The sequence below is a fragment of the Cyprinodon tularosa genome, unplaced genomic scaffold (genome assembly GCF_016077235.1).
Source record: "Cyprinodon tularosa strain WSP-4 unplaced genomic scaffold, ASM1607723v1 ctg66, whole genome shotgun sequence".
Lineage (NCBI taxonomy): Eukaryota > Metazoa > Chordata > Actinopteri > Cyprinodontiformes > Cyprinodontidae > Cyprinodon > Cyprinodon tularosa.
Window position 1 is genome coordinate 1,773,487 of NW_024039407.1, and position 24,454 is coordinate 1,797,940.

General features: G+C 37.6%; 1 protein-coding gene across 5 annotated transcripts in view; it reads right to left on the reverse strand.

Annotated features, from left to right (window-relative positions):
• rgs19 (regulator of G protein signaling 19) overlaps positions 1-24,454 on the reverse strand; it is a 52,393-nt gene that overhangs the window by 22,286 nt on the left and 5,653 nt on the right. Inside the window, exon 2 of one of the 5 annotated variants that reach the window (XM_038309362.1) lies at positions 10,175-10,282. The exons of 2 other annotated variants lie outside the window; for them this stretch is intronic. In XM_038309362.1, coding sequence (XP_038165290.1) covers positions 10,175-10,189 — 15 coding nt within the window. In that variant the 5' untranslated portion in view covers positions 10,190-10,282. Of the gene's footprint in view, positions 1-5,584; positions 5,731-10,174; positions 10,286-24,454 lie in introns of those variants that run through there. 2 more of the 5 variants (XM_038309361.1, XM_038309363.1) reach the window with 2 other exon arrangements.

The following is a 24,454-nucleotide window of genomic DNA, read 5'->3' on the forward strand; positions in this document are numbered from 1 at the left end:
GCTAAATTATACCATTAGGGGAATGAACTATGGTCTGAAAAAATGAAGCTTATTGGGCAGATATGAGGTTCCTTTAGTCCCACAGTCAGCTCCCTCGCAATTGTTTGGTTGTTACATCTTCTGCTCTCAAGTTCTGAGGCAGAACTTTTTTTCATGCTTAGGTTTTAAACAAAACAAAATAACAGAATATACACAGACTCATCTCAAGTGCTAGAAAACAGGCCCTGTTTAACCCAATATCCTACATTGGTAACTTTAAAAAATGGCTGGAAAAAAAGAAGCCAACAAATTCCTAGACTGGTGATGCCTAGGCTAATTCATAAAAGTGTAAAGCTTATGTTGTCTGGAGAACTAAAAATGCTAATTTAACCCTAGTTAATTGGAGCTAAATGTTGCTCAGACTGAAATTTCTAGCATCAACACAATGCATCTATGACTATTCAGACTCTGTACAGTCTGACCTATCAGCCAATAAACTGAGGGTTGGTCCCACAAGCATAATTGTATAGTATAATGTGAACGGCACTGAAACAGAAGAACAAAAGTAATACATTGAGTAGATTACATGTAACATCAGATGATATACTCCATACTGATATAGTTGAAATACATTAAGCCCTTCAGGTATGGAATAAATTTTTAACATCCAATGCCTGCTTTTGTACTAAGGATCAGTGGAGGATTGCTTCTGTCAATGTGCCCCAAGGCAGCTTTGGCTACACTGTAGGTCGCTACTATCAATGTACGAATGTCTGTGTCAATGGCTGATTGTAGTGTAAAGCGCTTTGGAGTCCCGTGACTTAAAACCGACTATAAAAGTACAGGCCATTTCAGGACTGTTGACAGTGGCATAAAAACACAAAAAACCTAAAAGATATTTTATAATCAGCCTTTCAAAGTAGATCTGAGAACATCAGAGAAAGCCACGTTTCTCTACATTGCTTGCATAAACATATTATGTCAAGTCACAAAAAGATACTCACCAGCATCTACAGTGTCTACAAATAGACGATGGGGAAATCTAATGGTACCCTTATTTTGTCTGTCTTTTTATTTCTGTGTTTGTATTGCACCTGTTAGCCAATGACACATTCAAATACTAATGGGAAGTATCTTGACTGCAAGGGAAATAATAAGCATAGGAGAAGCACCTTTGTCCTACAACATGACCTAACAGGGCTGCTCACTTTTTTTGGTTCAAAGTTGCATATTTACTAAAACTTTATCGAATTTCATATATATTCTTAAATATATATATATATATATATATATATATATATATATATATACACCAAATAGAGTCAAAACCAAAGGGTTCGGCACCACCAAGAATAGAAGTAATAGTAATAGTCGTTTAATGACTGAGCTGAGAAATGACTTCTTCTTTGAGCTTCTAAGATTGAAGCCAACAAACAAACAAAAATGAAACAAAAAAAGGGTGCATGGGTTGCCCCCTTATTTTTGGATAGGTAGGTTAAATGTTTCCTGTTTCTAAGCAAAGGTTAGCAGTAGCAGATTTGGCAACTTGCAAATAATACGGAACCTGATTCGTCATTTACTGCTGTTCAACTTTTAGCTATCACCTTTAAATATAAAACATGCAAAACAAACAACAACAAAAAAAACTGATGATGGATAGATGAAAGGATTGGAATACATTTCCAGGTATTTTCAAACAGAACAGATTCAGCAGTGAGGCATGTTCTGTGCTACACAGAATCACTATGCAGCGCACATTTCTGAAAATAAATGTGCTACTTTGAAAAAACAAAACATGAGCAGACATTTTCATAGCTACACAGTAATCACCTTAGAGTTAGTGAACTGGTACACTCCCCATCCCTTCAAGCTTTGACAGCACAGATGGGCTTGCATACCATGCCAATAAAGCAATATGAAATTCAAATGAAGACAACAACCGACAGCCAGTTTTTATTTTTTTCTGTACAGCATGTCCATCCATCCACCAGCTCACACACAGTCCATGCACAGCTGCAGCTAACAGCAGGCCTTAAGTAATGATGCGCTCATTTTCAATATTAATCTGTATAATCTGTCCACCTGATCACAGGGGTCCAGAGTGTGTGTCTCTGTGTAACTGTTCACAAGCACAAATTAAGATGAAGAAAACATTTTAAATCCTCTTATGATACTCTGACAATGATTTTTTTAGAGATATATAGACCTTTTTGTTTCATCAAAGGGATGCTCAGCGCATTTTAAAAAATTGCTAAGTCAACCCCAACCAACAACGCATCTGAAACCTAGCAACAAGATGGTGAAGAACTGCTAGCTGCGTCAGATCAAAGTTTTATCAAGTTAAAAACATAAATGAACTGCTCTGGGTGTGGAAATGTACTAAGAACACTTCCTCCAAACAGTTCTTTGTTCACATCTGCCCACATGACCTGTACCAAGGGGGTAAACAAACCAGGACACTGTTACGATGCATTCAGTTCGGACGAGGTGTCCGCAGTAATTTCTGCGAGCACCACAGGGAGTTCATTTGCTTTGATTAGCTCCTGACTCAAGTTAGCATCAGTACTTTTTTCTTGCTGTTATTGCAAATGTATAAATGCATAATTGCTAGTGTTGTACCGATACCAGTATCGGGTGGGGGCCCAATCCAGCACTAAAATGGTGGTATCGGTATCAGCGAGTAGAAACAAATAGGGCACCAATACCATTTTGAGAGCAAAAACTTTATTCAACTATTGTCACCTATTCCAGGTAGGTTCTACTGGATTCACTTTGTATAAGTCTTTTTTCTGCTTCTCAAAGGTAGGCAGCAGCTTGGCAAAGCCATGATGGCAATTTGCATCCAAGTAGTATGCAGTTCTTCATACACACATCAAGTTAAAACAGATGGTATCGGTATCGGCCAATACTGCACAGCCAGGTATCGGGTATCGGTATCAGGCCAAGAAATGGAATCGGCGCAACACTAATAATTGCATAAAGTAATAATTTTCTTTCGTATCCGCGGTTTATATTAATCAAAATCTGACACAGATTTAACTTTAGGGAGAATGTTTGAGAGATTAGAGAAATTAGGTTGAGCTGTTAGAAAAATTTAATCAGCAGGTAAGAAATGAAAAAATATACAGAACTAGGTGTTGGTTAGTAGAAAAAAAAATCTTCGGTGCAAGAAGTTGATGCAATTAACTGGTTTTCCTTAGATAGAAAACTGCATCAACTTGACTGTATGATCTAGTTGAATTATAAAGTGCCTTGAGATAACATGTTTTGAACATTTGATCCTACCATAACCTTTTACAGAATAAGACCTAATGTGAAAATAGTGCTTGTACACTTTTATATCAGAAATATATATATATCTAACAAATGCTGCTGTACAATGTTAGGAGAATGTGCCTCGAGTTTATTAATGCTAAATATCCCAATAATTTTTTTGTTGTGTAGATAGAACGGTAGGTGTCCATGCAATTGACCAAATTGTGTACTGAACAGAAATATGTGTCACTTAGAATAAAAATAAGTTCCCCAAGTAATACACAAGCATTCATCAATTTTACCAAATGATTTTCCTGGAAATGCTATTTATATATTATGTGTCTCTTGTTCGTGATGTAAAATGTTTCTCACTGTTTATAATTTTCTTACCTGATAGATTTTAAGTTGACAAAGTAAATCCTTACAGTTTTTAAAATATTTGTAATATGAACTTATCTTTCATTTTGACTCCACTCTGCTTCCCGTCAGATTCCATGGTTGGTTCCAAAACCAACACAATAACTAAGTTTAGTCAACATCATACAGAAAGTTTTCTTTGGTTTCTAAATAATTTTTCCATTTTTCCATTTACAAACTCTCTCTGCCGCTTTTAATTTATTTATATTGCATTAATTCAGAACAAATGTCAGCTCAGGATATTTTACAGAGTGAATTTAATCCAGTCATACTGACAGATTGGTTAAACGTTTTCCATCGAAGGAAACCCAACAGACTGACTTTGCAGAATTTCTGAATGACCATGTAGCAAAAGAGGACAGTCACTTGCATCCTGTCATGGACTTTGAAGCAATCCCTCAACCTCTGAACCACCACTCTTACAGATGCTGTGGAGCCCTTTTGTTGTGCAGCATCATATCTGTAGTTGCGGCAATCACAGGGGAAGACGTGGACTGACTCAAACCTCAAACAACACGGAAACCAAAATAACTAAATGATCAATATCTTCTGATGAATATATATACAGCACTTGATTTTTTATCATTACATTTAATTTTGCTAACTGGGAAAAAAATCGTAATGTATATTGCAAAATCGTAACGATATTGTATAGTGATCCAAGTATCGTGACACACATTGTATCGCAACACCCATGCCAATATTCACCCCTATTTAATGTGTTTAGTCATTTTTCTTTTTGCTCTTCTTTTTCCCTCCAAGCATACGATATGCTTTAACGACTCACAGCCAACAGTAGAGGAATCATTCGCTGTAAACGGAATGGAGCTTCTGCAACCTTCTGCCCTGACATGTTAAGTCTCTGATAGAGCTCTGCTAATATCCTATTAAAGCACACCCACATGCAGCACTTCTTATTTGCTTGATCTGTCCTCCACTTTTTCTCAAATAATATCTCACAGACCGCTTGCTTACACACACTCTTTACAGCACACATTCAAGCAGATGCGCAGTAAGTGGCTCTATAAATCCAGCTTAACGGTGCACCGAGTTGACAGACTTGATGCTTTTCACCAAAGGGTTGCGGTGACAAACCATAACTCCCCTTCAAATTTTTCTCCATTCCTTATAAGGAGAAGATTGTTAAAAAACAAGCCCACTCTGATTAGATGCACACCATTAACTTAAAACCTTTACATGAGCAATCAATGTCATCAGACGTTAATACAGGCGAACATGTACCCAGTCCTCTAAAAAGCTGCAGGAGAGTAAGCTCAGGACAAGCTCTGGGAATCTTTTTCCTTAAAACACGAAAGATGATGTAAGAAAAAAAAGAAAATGTTTTGTCTATCTAAAGAAGCTTTTTAGAAAAAAAAATCCTTTGCCTTCAGAGCTGGTAATAGGAAGTTGAGGTTACACAATCTGGTGGTCATTTCCTGTATGGAAATCATCAGCTTTAATATGAAAAACACAAAAAGTAAACAGAACAATGTTGAAATGGACAAGCCATCATTTTTCCAATTAAAAAAAACAACAAAAAAACAATACTGCAAATAAAAAAAAATAAAAAATTTGAAAGCTTTGACTCAACTGAGAATCAAGCAGACAGAATCTGTAGCTGATCCACATGTATAGTATGTCACATGTGGTGAGTTATTCTGATTTTATCAGCTGCAAAAAGCAGGACTGCATTTCTCGCAAAAATGTATAGTTTTCTTAGAAGCAAAAAAGTTGGAAACAAAAGTTATCTTAAATACTCTGGTTAAAAAATCCAGGTGACTTTTTTTAGAAATAACTACAGAGACGTTCTTAGTTTAAATTTACTAACAAAGCCACCTACTGACAGCAGTTTTCTATATCATCTGTGCAACAACTCATCATCTGTTGAGCCAGATGTCACCAGAAATAGATGCTATATAGAAGCAACGCTCACCAGAGATGAGATGATACAAGCCTGGACCAACGCGGGTTTACTGAATGACAGAACCGATTCGTCTCTCTTTTGTTCTCTGCTCTTTCTTTCACCATCTCGCAGGCAACATGTCTTCACTCCAACGGAGAAGCAAGAGATGAGAGGCGGCCCAAAGCAACAGAAAAAAATGACGGATGGACACACTGAGGCAGGAAACAGTCAAGAGGTATTGTGACACACGGGGCTTCTTGATTTCTTCACGAAACTTGATGAATCAGACTGGGTGTCCACAGAAACACACACACAAACCCACACGCCCAACCCTGTCAGCCAACATGGAAGGGGCTGATTTTTTAAGCTTTGTTTGCATCAATAAAAGCAAATCAGCAAAAGAAGAAAAAAAAAAGAGAAATCAGTTTTTACATTCCAGCTTTCTCTAACTCAAAAAACGGTATCATTGAGTCCAGTCTAGACTTGTTGATCTTTTTTTTTATAAGCAAAGAAAAATGACTGAACTCCCTTATCTTTATGCTAAAGTAAAGCTCTAAAATCCGTGCAACACGTAGGAAGGTTTCTCCACAAATATGACCAAGTGTTAGATTTCTACCTTACTACCCTTGTTTAACCAAAAACCCTAAACTGCATATTTTTATCGATGTAATCCCTCATCTACTAGAAGGGGTGGATATGCTAAAACTGGTCAATTAAATCCTAAAAAAGGAAAGCAAAAGGACTCAAGTTAAGCAAACATTTCTACTTAAACCCTGCTGTATAATCTTGCAAAAAGCATTCCTAAAGAGGAGAGTTTGTTTATTCTGGAACCTTAATGTGGTGAAAGACGAGGTAACTTTTTTTCTTTACTGTCATTTTTACTCTGATTTAAGACTTTGTTTAAGTGTATATAAAGAGGTAACCCAGTTGTGTTTTGGTTATTTAAAGACAACATCTTGAGGTAGATATATGGATACATTTTTTCGATTTAATTTAAAGCTTTAGAAAGAAGACAGCAAGTGGTGTATCCCGTTTGAATAAAAAAACAAAAAAAACAAAATAATGATATTTACATGGAGCCTATGCTCGTTAGAAGGCCAGCGTGTCCTGTTTTGATTTTTGTATGGACGCTTATAAGCCAGTGTGGGCAAGGCACCAAAATGCATGGCACTTAAAAAACATAAATCAAACCAAACAAGCTGGTATCCAAGTACAAATTCTAGATCTTGCAGCTTTACTGGGAGTTCCAACTAATTTCATGTTGCCAAGTCGAAAGGATTGGTCTATTTTTGAATCCCTTTTAAAGAGGCATTTTGTCAATTTTACTGAAAAATATCTTTAAAATAGCCTTTTATTTGACCCTTTATGATTAAAACTTTGTCTGATGAGCAGAATGACACCTCAGCAGTTCAACCCCCAATGCATCTATAAACCTGTAGCCTATTTTCCTTAATGTGCTTTGGGTCAGTTCGGCGGATGTGACATCAAGCGGATGTTGAATGGGTCCGACCTAGCAAAAAATTGAAGCGTTACATACTAGGTGGAATTTGTGGATACTCAGAAGTGACCGACATCCAGCTCAACTCTGACACCAATGACTCCAGGTAAGGGGAGAAAAGTAAAAATAAAACTCAAAACTGAACAAGCAGTAGAAAACTATCATGCCTCTTTAAGACCCAATCCCAATACAACCTCTAGCCCTACCATGCCCAAATTGTGCACCGTGAGAGTAGTTGTGTGGCAATACCTCTTTGCATGTTGAAGGCACGGGTATATTTGCACAAAATGTGGGCAGGTATCATACAGAGAGTTACAGAATGCATGAAACGTATTATTTATGTTTTCACTTTGTGATTACGGGTCAGGTCGAACTTTATTATTTACGGGTCTGTGCAGTCCCAGGTTTTAAATAGGGATAATTGTGGGTAACAGCTCGGGTCTTGGTTCTGAACTCTAAGGGTTTGGGCAGATGCAGTTTGAAAAAAATCTGACCCATGCAGGACTCTGGTAGGGGGTATAAATCTAGCCTAAAAATTGATATATATTTGAGATGGTGACTTTCCAGGGAAGAGCCAACAGTTTTTTTACTGCAAACATTAAGGAGTGACTCACATTGTTTTTTCCACTTTTGAAAGACAAACAAAACCGGCATTGCTGCTCTGTGTTCACCTGATTCGGCCGGGTGGAGCAGTGTTTTTGAGCTCAGACAGGGACAGTATGAAATTAGTATGACACCGACTAAGAGGGCACCAAACACAGAAAGAGGCTGCCAGAGGTGCCCCTTTCTGGAGCCATGGTGGGAGATTAGAGAATCAAGATACCAGAGTGAGGAGAGAACTTAGCGGCTAGCCAGTGCTAGCTCAGAAGGAGAGTGGAGAAGCAAAATGATAGATCGGAGAAGCCTGCTATAGACTTTCCCAGACAAATACTAATCATATCAAGGACTTATCATGTAATCTCAGGTTAAATAGCTATTGTTTTTTTGTTTGCTTTTTTAAATCTAAGTGCATACCAACAGTAAATACGCAGTCATTTATGTACCATAATGTACACTATATTGCCAAAAGTATTTGCTCACCTGCCTTGACTCACATATGAGCTTAAGTGACATCCCGTTCCTAATCCATAGGGTTCAATATGACGTCGGTCCACCCTTTGCAGCTAGAACAGCTTCAACTCTTCTGGGAAGGCTGTCCACAAGGTTTAGGAGTGTGTTTATGGGAATTTTTGACCATTCTTCCAGAGGCGCATTTGTGAGGTCGCACACTGATGTTGGACGAGAAGGCCTGGCTCTCAGTCTCCGCTCTAATTCATCCCAAAGGTGTTCTATCGGGTTGAGGTCAGGACTCTGTGCAGGCCAGTCAAGTTCATCCACACCAGACTCTGTCATCCATGTCTTTATGGACCTTGCTTTGTGCACTGGTGCACAGTCATGTTGGAAGAGGAAGGGGCCAGCTCCAAACTGTTCCCACAAAGTTGGGAGCATGGAATTGTCCAAAATGTCTTGGTATGCTGAAGCATTCAGAGTTCCTTTCACTGGAACTAAGGGGCCAAGCCCAGCTCCTGAAAAACAACCCCACACCATAATCCCCCCTCCACCAAACTTTACACTTGGCACAATGCAGTCAGACAAGTACCGTTCTCCTGGCAACCGCCAAACCCAGACCCGTCCATCAGATTGCCAGATGGAGAAGCGCGATTCGTCACTCCAGAGAACGCGTCTCCACTGCTCTAGAGTCCAGTGGCGGCGTGCTTTACACCACCGCATCCGACGCTTTGCATTGCACTTGGTGATGTATGGCTTGGATGCAGCTGCTCGACCATGGAAACCCATTCCATGAAGCTCTCTGCGCACTGTTCTTGAGCTAATCTGAAGGCCACATGAAGTTTGGAGGTCTGTAGTGATTGACTCTGCAGAAAGTTGGCGACCTCTTCGCACTATGCGCGTCAGCATCCGCTGACCCCGCTCCGTCAGTTTACGTAGCCTACCACTTCGTGGCTGAGTTGCTGTCGTTCCCAAACACTTCCATTTTCTTATAATACAGCTGACAGTTGACTGTGGAATATTTAGGAGCGAGGAAATTTCACGACTGGATTTGTTGCACAGGTGGCATCCTATCACAGTTCCACGCTGGAATTCACTGAGCTCCTGAGAGCGACCCATTCTTTCACAAATGTTTGTAAAAACAGTCTGCATGCCTAGGTGCTTGAATTTATACACCTGTGGCCATGGAAGTGATTGGAACACCTGATTCCAATAATTTGGATGGGTGAGCAAATACTTTTGGCAATATAGTGTATATGCAGCGAGGGGTGTCCCAATTCCTAGGGAAGACCACAAAGCCCTAACTCTACTGGCTTCAGTTCCAGGGTGTGTTGGTAGTGTGTGAGGGCTAGTGGTTGAAAGTAGGGGATGCATTGGGAATAGGCATTGGGATTGGGCCTAAGTGATGCTTTCTAGGTAACTAACAGCATTTATTTATTCTCTGCTTATTTAGGGTATTTTATGATTTGTTTTGTACTTGTGGAATGCTGCACAATATATCAACTAGCAATCTAAGATCTAAAGTGTCTCGCAATGGCTGGGGACTGCTCGCATGCAATATTTGGTTTGGATATCAAATGTCAAAAGATATGCATTAAAACTTTGTTTAGACTTCTATTTCACTTGATGCATTTAGCTTTACATTTACCAGATGTACAAGCTCACAATAACTTTGATAGTATAAAGCAAACAAAGATTCTCAGTCATCCAGGTCATATTCATTTCAAAAAAGTTTCTTAGCCAAAAAAAAGGCTTTGTTTTGGTCCACTCTATTAAGCCTCAAACTAAAAGCTAATTCTGATATTTTGAATTGAAAAAGCTTCCTGGAAGGGAAGCGAAACGTCTTCAAACTTGGAAACAAATTCCAGTGGATTATTTTTTTTACTTTTTTGGAATGCATACGTGCAACTATTATGTCACAATTACTTATTTTTTCATTATGCTGTGAAGTTGCTAAACTCTTTTACTAAAAATGCAGCTCTACCCTCAGGTTAAACTGGGTAGTAGAAAAAACTAATTTGAAAAAAAAAAAAAAAAAAGGAGCAAGAAAAGAGAAAGAGGAGCAGTAGATTTACCAGGACATCCGCCATGCCGTGAGGGTGGGCAGTCTGTTAGCGTGCGAGTCGTCAGGGATGTTAGCAGGCTGGACACATGCATGTCATCCCCCCTTCTTCTTCGGACCTCTCCTTTACAAACACAAGCAGGCACGCACACACCCACACAAGCGTGAGAACACACCAAGGAGAACATACAAATGTGTTCACAGACAAGCGTTTGTGCAAAATTGCAGAACAGAAAAGCACAAGATGCAAATTTTCTCATACAAGTAATAAAAAAAGGAAAAGCAAAGACAAAAAAAAACCATCCCCAAACATTTAAATACATGGAGGAGAACCCGCACAGCAGCATATATAGCAGCCACAACATGCACAAGAAACCCAATGGAGATAAGAACATGGTGTGTACACCGGCAATACAAGCACACACACGCACACACACACACACACACACACACCCAAACAAAAGAAGAGAAGAAAAAGGCCAAAGTGAATGTGTGTCCCAACTCTGACCATGAATTCTATCAATTACATCAGTTTCTGAATAGTTCAAATTATGTCAAAATGTTAAATTAATGACTATAAGAATTAATTTAAGATATGTCAAACTTGGGGCTTAGAAGACAAAAACATGATTCTATATGTTTCAAGTATTAAGAATATTTTTCAACATTGTTTAAGAAACCTTGGCATATCCTACCCTCTCTGTCGTTTATTACAATAAAAGACAATCAGTTACTTTAATATAAAATATAAAAATGTGAAAGAAAGAAAAATTAAGCCCTTTACATTAGTGAAATCATTTAAAACGCTCATTAGAGAAGCACTTCTTTTTTTTTAAATCTATGAACTTCAGACTTTCAATCAGCAAAGTCTTAATACAAAAAAAGATTTTCTTAAAGAAATTCTTATCTATCAGATACAAATCCAATTAAATGCTCGTGAGGAAGGTTTTAATGTAGATGTAAATTGTATGTACATTCTATTTTACAGTGCCTTATAAAAGTATTCACACCTTTTCCTGCATATTAAGTACAAAATGTAACATATTTTACTGGGATTTCATGTGACAGACCATCACAAACTGACATATTAATAAAGCGAAAGAAAAAGCATGGCTTTCAATTTTTTCTATCCCTGTAACTGTGTTACAAAGTCATTATTTTGCAGGAGCACTTTGTGGTTCAACCATAAGAGAAAAATATTTTAGGATGTCTCCTCAGCAGCTTTGCATGTAAAAAAAAAAAAAAAAAAAGATATTTTGTCCATTAAAGAGTGTTCCTTGAGGCAAATAACTAAGATATTATTTGAAGTTGTGCAACATATTTCCAATTGGATTTAGATCTAAGCTTTTTTTGGCTCCTGATTGTAACTCTGCTTGAATGCTTGCAATCACTCTTCTGCTGGATTGTAACTCCACTCATATCCAGTCAGCTGCTTCTTCCAACAAGTTTTCCTCCAGGATCACCCTGTAGTTCAGCTTCATCCATATTCTAGTGAAATCTGACTAGCTTTCATATCTTTACTGAAAATAAAGCATCCCACATCATGATGCCGCCACCACTGTGTCTCCAGTCCTATTAAACACAATAATATGTGATCCAAAACAAACACTTGCTTCCTTTGTTCTCTGGTATGCACGTTGAAGTTGTTTTTTTAAAGATTGGGAAGTTGTTTTATATCTTAACCTTTTGGTGCTGCTTGTTCAGTATTATCTAAAGAAATCTAAAGCCTCCACAGATTAGCTGGATGTATTAGTTAGAAGGACTATGAACATATAATAATGTGACTTGTGGAAGAAATCTGTTGGTGTAGACTAATTTTTCTGGACATAAAAGTAAGGACAAATATAAAACCCGGCCACATTTTTTTAGATATTTTGGGGATTAAAATTTTAAAAAACCTTCTATGTCCTTTTTCTTCAAATTTACGCTTATGCATCAGTTTGTGCAGTTCTATCATATAAAATACATGTGTTTGTAATGGGGAAACTAAAATCCCTCATCTCCATTATAAAATTAAATATGTAAATTTTTAAAAGGTGGTAGAGTAGAATTATTTTTGCTAATTCATTGTAATATGAACCATCAGACATTCAAACAAGCTTTTTTAATGCAACCTGGTTGGAAGCCATACTGGATTATATGTCTGTGGTTGAACAAGAATCTTCAACTTTTGTAATACAGCATTTCATTCTAAGAGCTCTTTCTGCTGTTTTGGGGCTTTTATTTTTTTTTTATTACTTGTTTTGTTCTTTTTTCCATCAATATCGAACACAGAGTTTATGACTTTCAACGACAAATAAAATCCATGTGCAGGAGAGCACTTAATATGAGATTCCTGGCAATCAAAAATAATCCAAACAGTATACACCCTTTAATCAACGCCTACAGTCATCCAACACAATAAGTGAGATTTTTTTTCCTGATAGTATGCCTGTATTTACCCTTAGACACTATTTTAAAGTGCACATAATGGTGGTAATTGAGTGAATAAATGCTCGAAACAAAATTATTTGAAAAACCTTCCAAAAAGTGGACACAAGCTTTAAGCAGCTGCCCATTAGAAATATCCTTGCAGAGATAGTTCACCTTTGAAATCCCCATCAAGTGAGCAACTTGAAATCCACATTGAAACCATGAGACAGAGATTAGTTGCAAGGCTGTTGCTCATCAAGCAAATTATCATGAATAAGGAAAACTAATGATGGTAAGAAGTTATTCTGGACTGAGTGCTAGAGGAGTCAGCAATCACTGCATGTTATAGGAAGAACAAATAAGCTTTCCTTGACACTTTTTGATTACTGAGTTGTATAATTGGCAACAAACCAGTACTGTATGTGAAATGTACTCTTTATGATCAGGACAAGAAAACAAAAGAGCACAGCAGAAAGCTGTTAGATGTGAAAACAAATAGCTTATGGCTTGTCTTCTGCTGCTCACTTGATAAATATATTTCCAACTGTTGAAATGTATAGTTTAATAAGTAATTTAAATAAAACAGTAGAAGATGTATTTATGCGCTTTTGGAAGCACAACCCCAACAAATAGAATCAAATTCAATATGACATTTAAAGAAGGTTATTTTCTAAATTTAAATTAATAAAAATAAACACAAACAAAACTGTATTGGGAAAAAAAATAGCAAAAACATTATATAAGACTATGTAACTTTGCTGCCTCTTGGCCAGAACTCCCTTGAAAAATAGATTTTTAATCTTAATGGGATTTTTTCCCCCCTGGTTAAATAAAAAAAGTTAATAAAAAAGTTGAATAATTACCTTAATCTAGTGTTCTTATATCCTTATCAACAAACCAAATGTTTTTTGCTGTCAAACTGTTGCTAAACGGAGCTTCTTGATGACACATCATCATTCTAATGTTGGTAATCATACATCTTTATTTGTAAAGATACTTAGCTAAAGAATCGGGAAATCCAATGATTTTAAAGATTGCTTTAAATAATAAATACCAATACTAGAATAAAATCTAAAGACAGCACTCTGAGTGTCAATTATACTTTAGTATGTCTATAAGACTGTAACTTTCTCTGTAACACCTAAACATAGATAAGCAAAGATGAATCATTTAAAGTGATAGAATATTGAACAGGCTTGAGACTTTTTTAGTCTACTCCAACTGATCAGAAAAGAAACGGATACAGAGTTTCCTAAGTCAGGGAGTGCAGAAACATATTTAGACCTGGTGCAAGATGAGGCACTAAATGGAGTCGTCTTCAGTATCTGAACTTCTGTACGATATTCCAATCAATATAGGGGGGCCTTAGTTAAAATGATGGTTAAGTTTAGTCAGGGTACGGAGTACGACTTTACTAACTTTAGGTTTTAAAGGGTGACAGCAAAGTTGTCACTTTAAATCTGTTTATAAACTCCCAGAGATGTATTCCAAGAGATGTTTATTAGGGCAACATTTTCAGTAGTTTGCCTTATACATATTTTCGTCTTTTTCTGCTGTTCCATCTGGGACAATCAACCTACATATACATTAGAAGTGTTATTTAAAGAGTTTGTCCCAGGTGATATCTTCTCAGGAAACGAACCGGAGAGAGAAAGCTTCAAGGTGAGAACACAGAGTTTTACTTAACATTGCCAATGGGTTGTTTCCCCATGACATGTACTTATTGTAACCAATGCACAAGCTGCAACATAAACCCTGTACCTAGATAATGGGGCATGGTTTACATTCCAGGCGGTCTATATACTACACCTATCTACATTCAAAACAGAGGTGTAGTTCTTAGTGGGCTTTTCCAATCTGTCTGCTGCATCCCATTTACCTCAGGAGTTAAAATTGATCAAAGAATAATCCTACATTCGCAGAACCTGTGTTTCAAACGCTATTTATAAGGTTTTTAAGTTGTGAAAGGGTGGCTTCTTTAAAAGAGTAATGCATTTAGATATACAGGTGCTGGTCATAAAATTAGAATATCATGAAAAAGTAGATTGATTTCAGTAATTCCATTTAAAAAGTGAAACTTGTATATTATATTCATACATTACATACAAACTCATATATTTCAGATGTTTATTTTGTTTAATTTTGATGATTACAAATGACAACAAATGAAAATCTCAAATTCATCATATCAGAAAATTAGAATATTGTGAAAAGGTTCAAAATTGATGGCCCCTGGTGCCACACTCTAATCAGCTAATTAACTCAAACCACCTGCAAAAGCCTTTAAATGGTCTTTCAGTCTAGTTCTATAGGCTACACAATCATGGGGAAGACTGCTGACTTGACAGTTGTCCAAAAGACGACCATCGACACCTTGCACAAGGAGGGCAAGACACAAAAGGTCATCGCTAAAGAGGCTGGCTGTTCACAGAGCTCAGTGTCCAAGCACATTAATAGAGAGGCGAAGGGAAGGAAAAGATGTGGTCGAAAAAAGTGTACAAGCAAGAGAGATAACCGCACCCTGGAGAGGATTGTGAAACAAAACCCATTCAAAAATGTGGGGGAGATTCACAAAGAGTGGACTGCAGCTGGAGTGAGTGCTTCAAGAACCACCACACACAGACGTATGAAAGACATGGGTTTCTGCTGTCGCATTCCTTGTGTCAAGCCACTCTTGAACCACAGACAGCGTCAGAAGCGTCTTGCCTGGGCTAAAGAGAAACAGGACTGGACTGCTGGTGAGTGGTCCAAAGTCATGTTCTCTGATGAAAGTAAATTTTGCATTTCCTTTGGAAATCAAGGTCCCAGAGTCTGGAGGAAAAGAAGAGAGGCACTTCATCCACGTTGCTTGAAGTCCAGTGTAAAGTTTCCACAGTCAGTGATGGTTTGGGGTGCCATGTCATCTGCTGGTGTTGGTCCATTGTGTTTTCTGAGGTCCAGGGTCAACGCAGCCACATACCAGGAAGTTTTAGAGCACTTCATGCTTCCTGCAGCTGACCAACTTTTTGGAGATGCAGATTTCATTTTCCAACAGGACTTGGCACCTGCACACAGTTCCAAAGCTACCAGTACCTGGTTGAAGGACCATGGTATCCCTGTTCTTAATTGGCCAGCAAACTCTCCTGACCTTAACCCCATAGAAAATCTATGGGGTATTGTGAAGAAGAAGATGCAATACACCAGACCCAACAATTCAGAAGAGCTAAAAGCCACTATTAGAGCAACCTGGGCTATCATAACACCTGAGCAGTGCCACAGACTGATCGACTCCATGCCACGCCGCATTGCTGCAGTAATACAGGCCAAAGGAGGCCCAACTAAATACTGAGTGCTGTACATGCTCATACTTTTCATGTTCATACTTTTCATGTTCATACTTTTCAGTTGGCCAACATTTCTATAAATCCTTTGTTTTTATTGGTCTTCAGTAATATTCTAATTTTCTGATATGATGAATTTGAGATTTTCATTTGTTGTCATTTGTAATCACCAAAATTAAACAAAATAAACATCTGAAATATATGAGTTTGTATGTAATGTATGAATATAATATACAAGTTTCACTTTTTAAATGGAATTACTGAAATCAATCTACTTTTTCATGATATTCTAATTTTATGACCAGCACCTGTAGTCTCATAATCAGTTTTAGGCCCCGTCCACACGAAAACAAAACGAACACGAAACGCTAATATTTTCCAGAACGTTTGTCGTAAAGACGGAGACGTAAAATAAATGTGATCGTCCACACGAATGCATGAAAACGCTGCAAAATGTATGCCAGGCCTGTAAGTGGCGCTGTAGTGCCAAAGAAAAAATAGGCGACGAAATGTTGGGCATGCGCACTAATATTTATACATGGTTGCCCTGCGGGTCCATTTTCGTGGTTTAGTCAAATTCAGGTGCTGAACTATGTCGTCGATATTGCTCTGTTCTTCCTGGAGATATTCCAGAAGAAGAAGATTCTGTTGTAAGCCCGACAGCAGGGTGAGTAGCATTAGTAGCAACCATTCAACACAGTACGGCTCCATTGTTGTTGTGATACTGTGTCGCGCATGCGTGTTTAGAGGCGACACTATGACGCATGCGTGTAAAAGAAAAAATGCGGTTAGAGCTTAAAGATGGAAACGCGAAAACGGCGTTTCAAAATCTTCCCACTCTGAAGGCTGCATAAAAAAAAGATCGTTTACAGACCCCCGAAACGCCGGCTTCGTATGGATGAGAGGCTGGTTTGGTGAAAAATTTGTGCGTTTAGGCCAGGGTTTGACTTCGTGTGGACGGGGCCTTAGATTTCTAAAACAAATAGATACGAACTACAGAAAACAGCTTACTTACTGTAGCAGGAAAGAGAACATACTGTAGAGATACATGCATACATACATCTTTGGTTTATCTTTATCAGCTATGACAGGTACAATAGTAATGTTTTGCTGTCTGTTGAATTCAATTAAATACACTTTTTGTCTTTTGATGAAACAGCAAAGTAACTTCGCTCTAAATTTCCTTTAAAGGAATTTAAGTTTATATGTGTAGCAAAATTCACTTTAGTCCAAAGGTGATTCAAAGGGCTTTACAGAAATTAAAGAGTAAAACAGAGGGAAAATAAAAGCAAGTAAAGATAAAAGCAAGTAGTAGACCAAATAGAGCAGTTGAAGCACAACCTTAAACCAATAATACCTCGGTTAACAGTTTAACTTGAACAAAGGCAGTTCTAAAAAAAAAGGGTTTTTAACTTTGCTTGGACATCAGTCCTTTAATCCAGGAGATGTTCTTCAGGAGATAAAAGGATGACTAATTGCCTTTATGTGCCTCTGAAGGTTCTGAATGTCTGAGTCCATCATAACATCAAGATTTGTGCCATAATCAGTGGTTTCTAGCTGTAGTAGCGGAAGCTGTGGGCTAATTCTGGATCTCTCCTCCTTTGGTCTGAAGGACATCTTTTATTACCTCAGTTTTTTTATTCAGTTGATGAAAATTATTACACATCGACGTATTGGTAGGGCTGCAACTAACGATTATTTCTTTGCAAATTGATTAATCTGTCAATAATTTTTTGTAGATTAATAATAATAATATAGGTAAAGACCAATTTTTACAAATTTAAACTAGGTGAAACTCAAACTTTTCCACTTGTGAAGCTCCCGGAATAGCATATTGACTAGCATATTAATCTTAAATCCAAAATGTTTATGTATTTCCATTTTATCTTGGTATAATCACTGCTCTAGGTAGGTTGCTCTGTCAACTTAAGGATCGTTTTAGAGTCTCTATACTCCAGTTAATCGATTAATAAATTAGTTGTCGTTTATTTCAGCCCTAGCATCTAGCCAATGCTCTGATGGGTTCATAGCCACCAAGCGACACCGTGATGTAAAGCTGTGTGATGTCTGCATAGTTATGGTAACTGATTGTGTTGTTTAATCTCAGCTAAGTGGAGCATGCAGACATTGAATAGGAGAGGCCTTAAAAAGGAGCCATGAGGAACCCCACATGTGATTTTTCTGGTCTCTGTTAATCAAAGAAAAGTCAAGAATTTAAGGCCTAGTGAAAAAAACAATGTTTTACGTAGTGGTTAATGTTTGTTTCATTGATCTGCTTAATGGTATAAGTGGAAAACAAGCATAATATACTATCAAGCTTTGGTAGTGACATAGTGATACTACAAAAGAGGTTGCAACCGTCATACTGAAACTTGGCAGTGAGATCTGCAGAGAGATATTCTGAAAAACTACACAGCACATAATCCGGGTTTATGAAAACGCATGTGCCCGTCCATATTGTTAGATACTGCACTGTTTTACATCCCAATTTGTATGGACTTGATCACGGATACAAGTATATCTATGCAAGTTAGGTAAAATATGTGTGAGTCAATATAAATACTACATATAAAACAAGGTAAAGGTGCCATCAGGCTGTCACAGAGATATTCAGTCAACAATCGTCAGGATATGTTATAGCTGAGCAACTAACTGAGTGAGATCAAATGAAAATAAAAGTCTGTTTGCATTTTGTTCTCCAATATTAATATAAAATCCACTGTACTAAGCTTAATCAGAGCTTATTGCTGTTCACTGTAATATTTAACAAATCATATTTGCAACAAATGTTTTAATGATTTGAGGTGTCACAAAAGAAAAACCCCAAAAGAACACAAGCCAACGAAAAAAACAAAACAAAACCATAGAATCCAGTAATCACACACAGGGCCTGTTAGAAATCGGCTCACAATAACAGTAATACTTATCATAGCATAAATTCATTCTGACTTGAACCAGACCAGAGCTTATTTGAGACCCATTTGATCAACGCAAGTAGGTGCGCAGCTATTTCATGAAAAATCCTCTATTCATTAAAGCAAATTCATTCAAAGATGGTACCCTCATAGATATATGAGTACAGTTATGCTCAGATTACATTTGGAAATCAAGCACTTGCTTTAATTTGCAAAGCATATCTATTCAGACACAGATTATAAACTGTGGAATGTTGTATATCTGAAAAACATATAACTCATACGGTCAGCAATACACAACTCTTCAATCAGCTCCCTAAAACAGTTGACATGAAAACGCCTAAAAAGAGGGCAGCGTCGTGAAAAGTTGAACTGGCAGAACCACGACGGCCATACTTCCACAATTTCACACTGTTTATGTAGCTATTTTCATACATGCGTCATTGTCTACTTCTTGTCCACCTTATGAATCATCACAACTGACTTGTTTGGAAATAATCTCTTGATTTGTCCCCTTATTTGTCAGAATATATGAGGATTTTGTTAATCCTAATGCACTGACCAATGAACATTTACATGACCAAAACAGAAGAATATTTAAATTGTGTATTTCACTAAGATTGATTCTGTTATTTTTTTAAGATGTGTTATTAGTATGTTATTATAAAAGGTTAAATGTGAGTCAATGTCATTGTTCAGGTTTAACTCAAAAAGGTATTTTTTATTTTTTTAAACCTTAGGTTGGATGCTCTTTAAGGAAGATAAAAGTTAATGGGGTCATATTTACTGTCAAAAAAGGTCAGCCTTGCTGTTGCACATTTTTCATGCCAGCTTAAAAGTTTGCATGAAATACCGCAAATTTTCACACAACATCCAATTATGTACATGCCAAGTTGTGAGAAAAATATTGCAACTTAAGTTTTTGGAGTACATGCATGCTTCATACATGGGACAAATGAAAGACAACCCCTCATTTCTATCTTTCTTTTGACTGAAAGCTTTTTACTCATATTTAGACTATTATTTGGCTGTCATCAAGAGTTAAGTTTCCATATAACTGACAAGTTAGCAAAGAACCTATCATCAAATACATCTTTTTGTTTGTTTGTATCCATCTTGTACTCCTCATCCATCTCAATCCAACTCCAGCAATCTTTGGGTACATGGCGGAGTACACACTAGACAGGTTATCAGTCCATTGCATGACAACACTGGGAAACAATCGTAAATAGACACACAAACACATGTGGTTTTGGAATGTGAGAGGGAGGAAGAGCACCTGCAGAGAAGCCATGCATACACTGGGAGGACATGTAAACTTCGTGCGGAAAGACCCTCAGCTGGGGTTCAAACCCAGGAATTCCCACTGCAAGGCAACCGCTACAAACTATGCAACCACATAGCTGGAAAATAACAGCTTAAAGGTATTTTAGCATCAAAAAGTTGTGTATGATTTGTTTTCATGTTTTTAAAGATATTAGCTGAAGGATCTAAACACGTAAAGAAATCACTCTTAAGCCTCTTTCAGACTGAAATTAGCATGTTAATACGTGTTTTTCAAACACAGGTCAACTCGCTAACAATCAGCTTTTGACTCACGTTCCATTGGCAAAAAAGCTGGAATTTAATCCCCGCTCATAAATTGCATGGCCGCTGTCCCCCCACCGAGTGTCTGATGACGCCATCAAGCTAGGTTAGCAAGGATGTCACCAGTGCAACAGAATTCAGGAAATTACATGTACAACATGGTTTGGAGCCAGGCATTTATTGTCTCCTTTTCTATTCAAATCGCTCCTATGGTGCATTCAAACCAAACGCGGTGTCTACGGTGAACTCCCTGAGAACGGCGGGGAATTCACCTCTGCATTTTAGATGCACAGCATTTACAACCCCAAACCACATTGTCATATAGGAGGATCACAATTATCGACCTTTTCAGTGCTACTTGATTTTATGCAGGTAAAACTGTCATTTGTGCGGATTTTTGCCTTTAAGATTGGATCATTTTTTTATTTCGGCTAATGATGGACCACCCCAGCAGATGTTTGTGCTGCGCTCGTTTCAGAGTATAAAGTTATTGCATAACATCACATGTTATTCCTGTGCTGGCATTGAATATAACAGTGGGCATGTTTACCTTATTGACTGGCTGTAATGATTGTTTAATATTTAGTAATACACCAGCCTCCCAGACCCTTCTCTTTGGACCTGCCGTTACCCCTGGCAACCCACGGGAAAATGTACCCACGCAGAAAGCACTGAGGCTGGGCAGTGGGCAGGGACAGACCAGGGTCTGTGCTGGAGGTAAGGGAGGACGAGGTAAAGCCCCTATAGGACTAAATTAAGGTTTTAAGGTGCCTTTAAAAAAGCCACTTAAGTACCTCTTGAGGGCATTCCCTAATTTAATCATCATTAACATTATTTTCGATGTGTTCCATTTCAGCAGAAAAAACTTTAGCCTACAGACAGTCCCTTATTGGTTGCCTGCCGCATCACCATTTCATGGAAAATGTCAGCTTTTTCCACTTCAGCAATTATGGTTCCACCTTTTCTTCATGCAGTGCCACTGTTTGACAGATCAGTTCAATCTAGTAGCGAAAGGTAAGAGCGGAGCAGTGAATGGCATTCACTGCTGGCCACTTCTCCGCACAGTTTGCATAGAGTTACTGTGCAATTCCTCCGCCCTAGCTAAGGAAACAGTGCAAGGTCTGAATGCACCTTGATCAGCACTGAACCAGGTTTATTGAATACACAGAGTTTTTTTGGCTTGTTAGATCAGACACGGCGCAATATTGTGAGATACCTGCAATGTGCTCAATGGTACCCGTAAATTAGCGAGCTGATGTTCCCATTGTATGCAGATCGGAGCAGAGCCATTTGAAGGTAATTTTAATCTGGGTCGCTTGCCGAGTGGTTTGACGTGGATCAGAAAGCTTGTCCCACTGCCACTAAAAACCAATATAGTTTACCAATTTTTTGGGGGGCGTCAGTGGGAAAGGGGTAAACAAACTCTTTATCAGCTGCTGTAGGATTCAAAAGACTGAAACCTCTTATTTTCTTAATTTGAAAACACCTGAAACCTGCCAAGAAAAGATTGAAAGCTAAAAATGTTCTATTGAAATTTTTTTTAAGGAACTCAAAGAAGCCTGGAGGTCTACTTTTCAAGTATAATTACTGCTGTAAGTGGGATGCTCCATCAACTATACTCCATAGTCTCTATACTCAGATTAACAATTAAATTACTACTATTATTAATTATTAAAACTATTACTTACTATTATTACCATTACTAAATTGATTGACGATTATTTCATTAATCTTTTAATCAAGATTAATGCTATTAAATGTTTTAGCCCCAGTTAGAAGCAATACTGGCTCCTTTATAGTCGACTATAGAGGTCAGTGCCAGTTCGTTGGTTTTCATCAGTTTTTGTGCATACCGGCAGGCAGAAAGAAAAAAAAAATACTTAAGTATATGAACTGCAAATAAGAAAACGCAAGAAAGAGATGAAGAGGGAAGGAGATGACAAACTTGAGAAAGAGGAAGTAGGTAACAGACAAAATGAAGAAAGACTCAGGAAGAGGAAGTGTGAACCAACTGGCAGCAAGAAGAAGAAAAAAAGACACTGTAAAGTCTTGCTGAAGTCACCAGAGATATGTACCTACAAATTAAGAAGAGGTAAATAAAAGAAGTTCTATTGATTGATAAGTGGAGAGTTAAGGAGAGTTGGTGCATGGAGCTTTCACCCTGAGAAGGCTCTTGAGTAAAAACTTTAGGCCCTGAATGCTTTCCTAATGCTACACAGTTGTAGCCCCTGCTAAGGATGGATTAAATTATTTCACTGAAATGAACAACATTATATTGACAAATAAATATGATAGTTATAATTCAACAGATTTCATGAAGACTAATTAGAACGGCTGCTCTGGGTGAGTAAAGCTTTTGGGAAAAATGAAGAAAATCTGCACATTCGTTCAAAGCGCCCGGTGTCTTTTATTGAAAAAAAAAATGCAATGTTTTGACCATAAGGTATTATTCAGGTCACTACATCATAACTAACCAACCCAAACCTTTTTTTTTTTTAAGTTGTTTGACATCATAGTTATTCTCTAATAAATTTGTATGAACTGGATATTCACAGCAGCATAAAGAAGACCCAGAAAGCATGGATTTCTGATAAAAAAGAGAAATGGCTGCAGACATTTGATATCTATGAATTCTTCCTGGTAAGAGCAAACCGATTTAAATGAGCTGTATATCCAACTCATTCTGCCACATCTTTTCAGTTTAGAGATGTTTTTCACCCCAATTTCTTCAAGTGAAAAGTAATTAAATAAAAAGAAGAAAATCTTCTTTTTAAAAATCTCTACCAAAATTTTAAAACAACAAAAAAACCTAGTAAATTCTGACCTCTGTGCCTCTTCCTGTTGAAAGGGACCAACCAAAGATGACACATCATATGGTTACAAATAGGCTTAAAACAAGAATCCCACACATTTCAAGAGATTATGGTATTCCATGAAAGTCTATTGTCGGTTTACTGAAGTCATCATAATTGACCACGTCATAAAGAATTAACAGGAAACAAGGAGTGGCTAAATCTGTAAGTTTAGTTCTCTCTAAGAACATGCAAACATCTACTCTCGAGTCTTCTGGACCAAATCTTTTCTGCATACCAAGAACCAAACATGGAGGAGCAGAATTTTGTTTCTTGCTCCACTAATCTGGAATAAACTCCCAGAAAACTGTAAAGGGCTGAAAATGCTTAAAATTTACATAACAAACATATTTGTTTAGAGTGGCATTCTATCGTGCTATCTAAATATTATTAGTTTGATTTCAAATTTATGTTTATCAATTTTTACTATGTTTATAATATTCCTCTTTCCTTCATTAAACCTTTATATTCTCTTTAGATCATTGTTGTTATGCCTCAGCAATGTTATCTTGCTACTGAAATGTGCTATATTCACACCTATATGCTCACACATTCGCAGCACACAAGAAAATCTATACAGCACATAAAATAAGATCCAACATAAACTTTTAATCAATTAGCCCAATAACATTTTTTTCTGTATAAATTTGAATCCATATATAATTCGTCCTTTTACTTAAAACCAACAATGAAAATATGAGAAATGCTTTGCTTCTCCTTCGACTCGTGAAGATGAACCAGCTAGAAGAGTGAGGTGCGCGAGAACGAAGGGACCCTTTTTCCATCTGTATCCCCGCTCTTTTTCGCCCTCATGTCCCTCTATTGTTGGACAAACAATTTTGTCCAAGACTTCCTCACCGCCTCGGCCATATCTAGACCCACAGCTAGTTCGTGATTGTCTTGCGTTGTGGCGTAATTACATAGCGTGGACCAGGCTTCAAAATTGAGCATAAATCAAAAATGTCTGCGTTATACCTGCAACAAGCTCACCGTGACACAATGCTGCAGAAGTATAACCAGCCCTTTAGCGTTTAGGGGCCGGTTTGGGATTGGGCCATTGTGTTATAGCCGTTAAACTGATTTGTGAGTTGTTTCAGGCAATTATTTTGATAATTTGCTAGCTATGTAGCTTTGGTCATTTCAAAGCTAAGTCTTTTAGTTAGAAGTAGCAGTTTCAGGCTGCTCAAGTTCTTACACCGACCGTGCA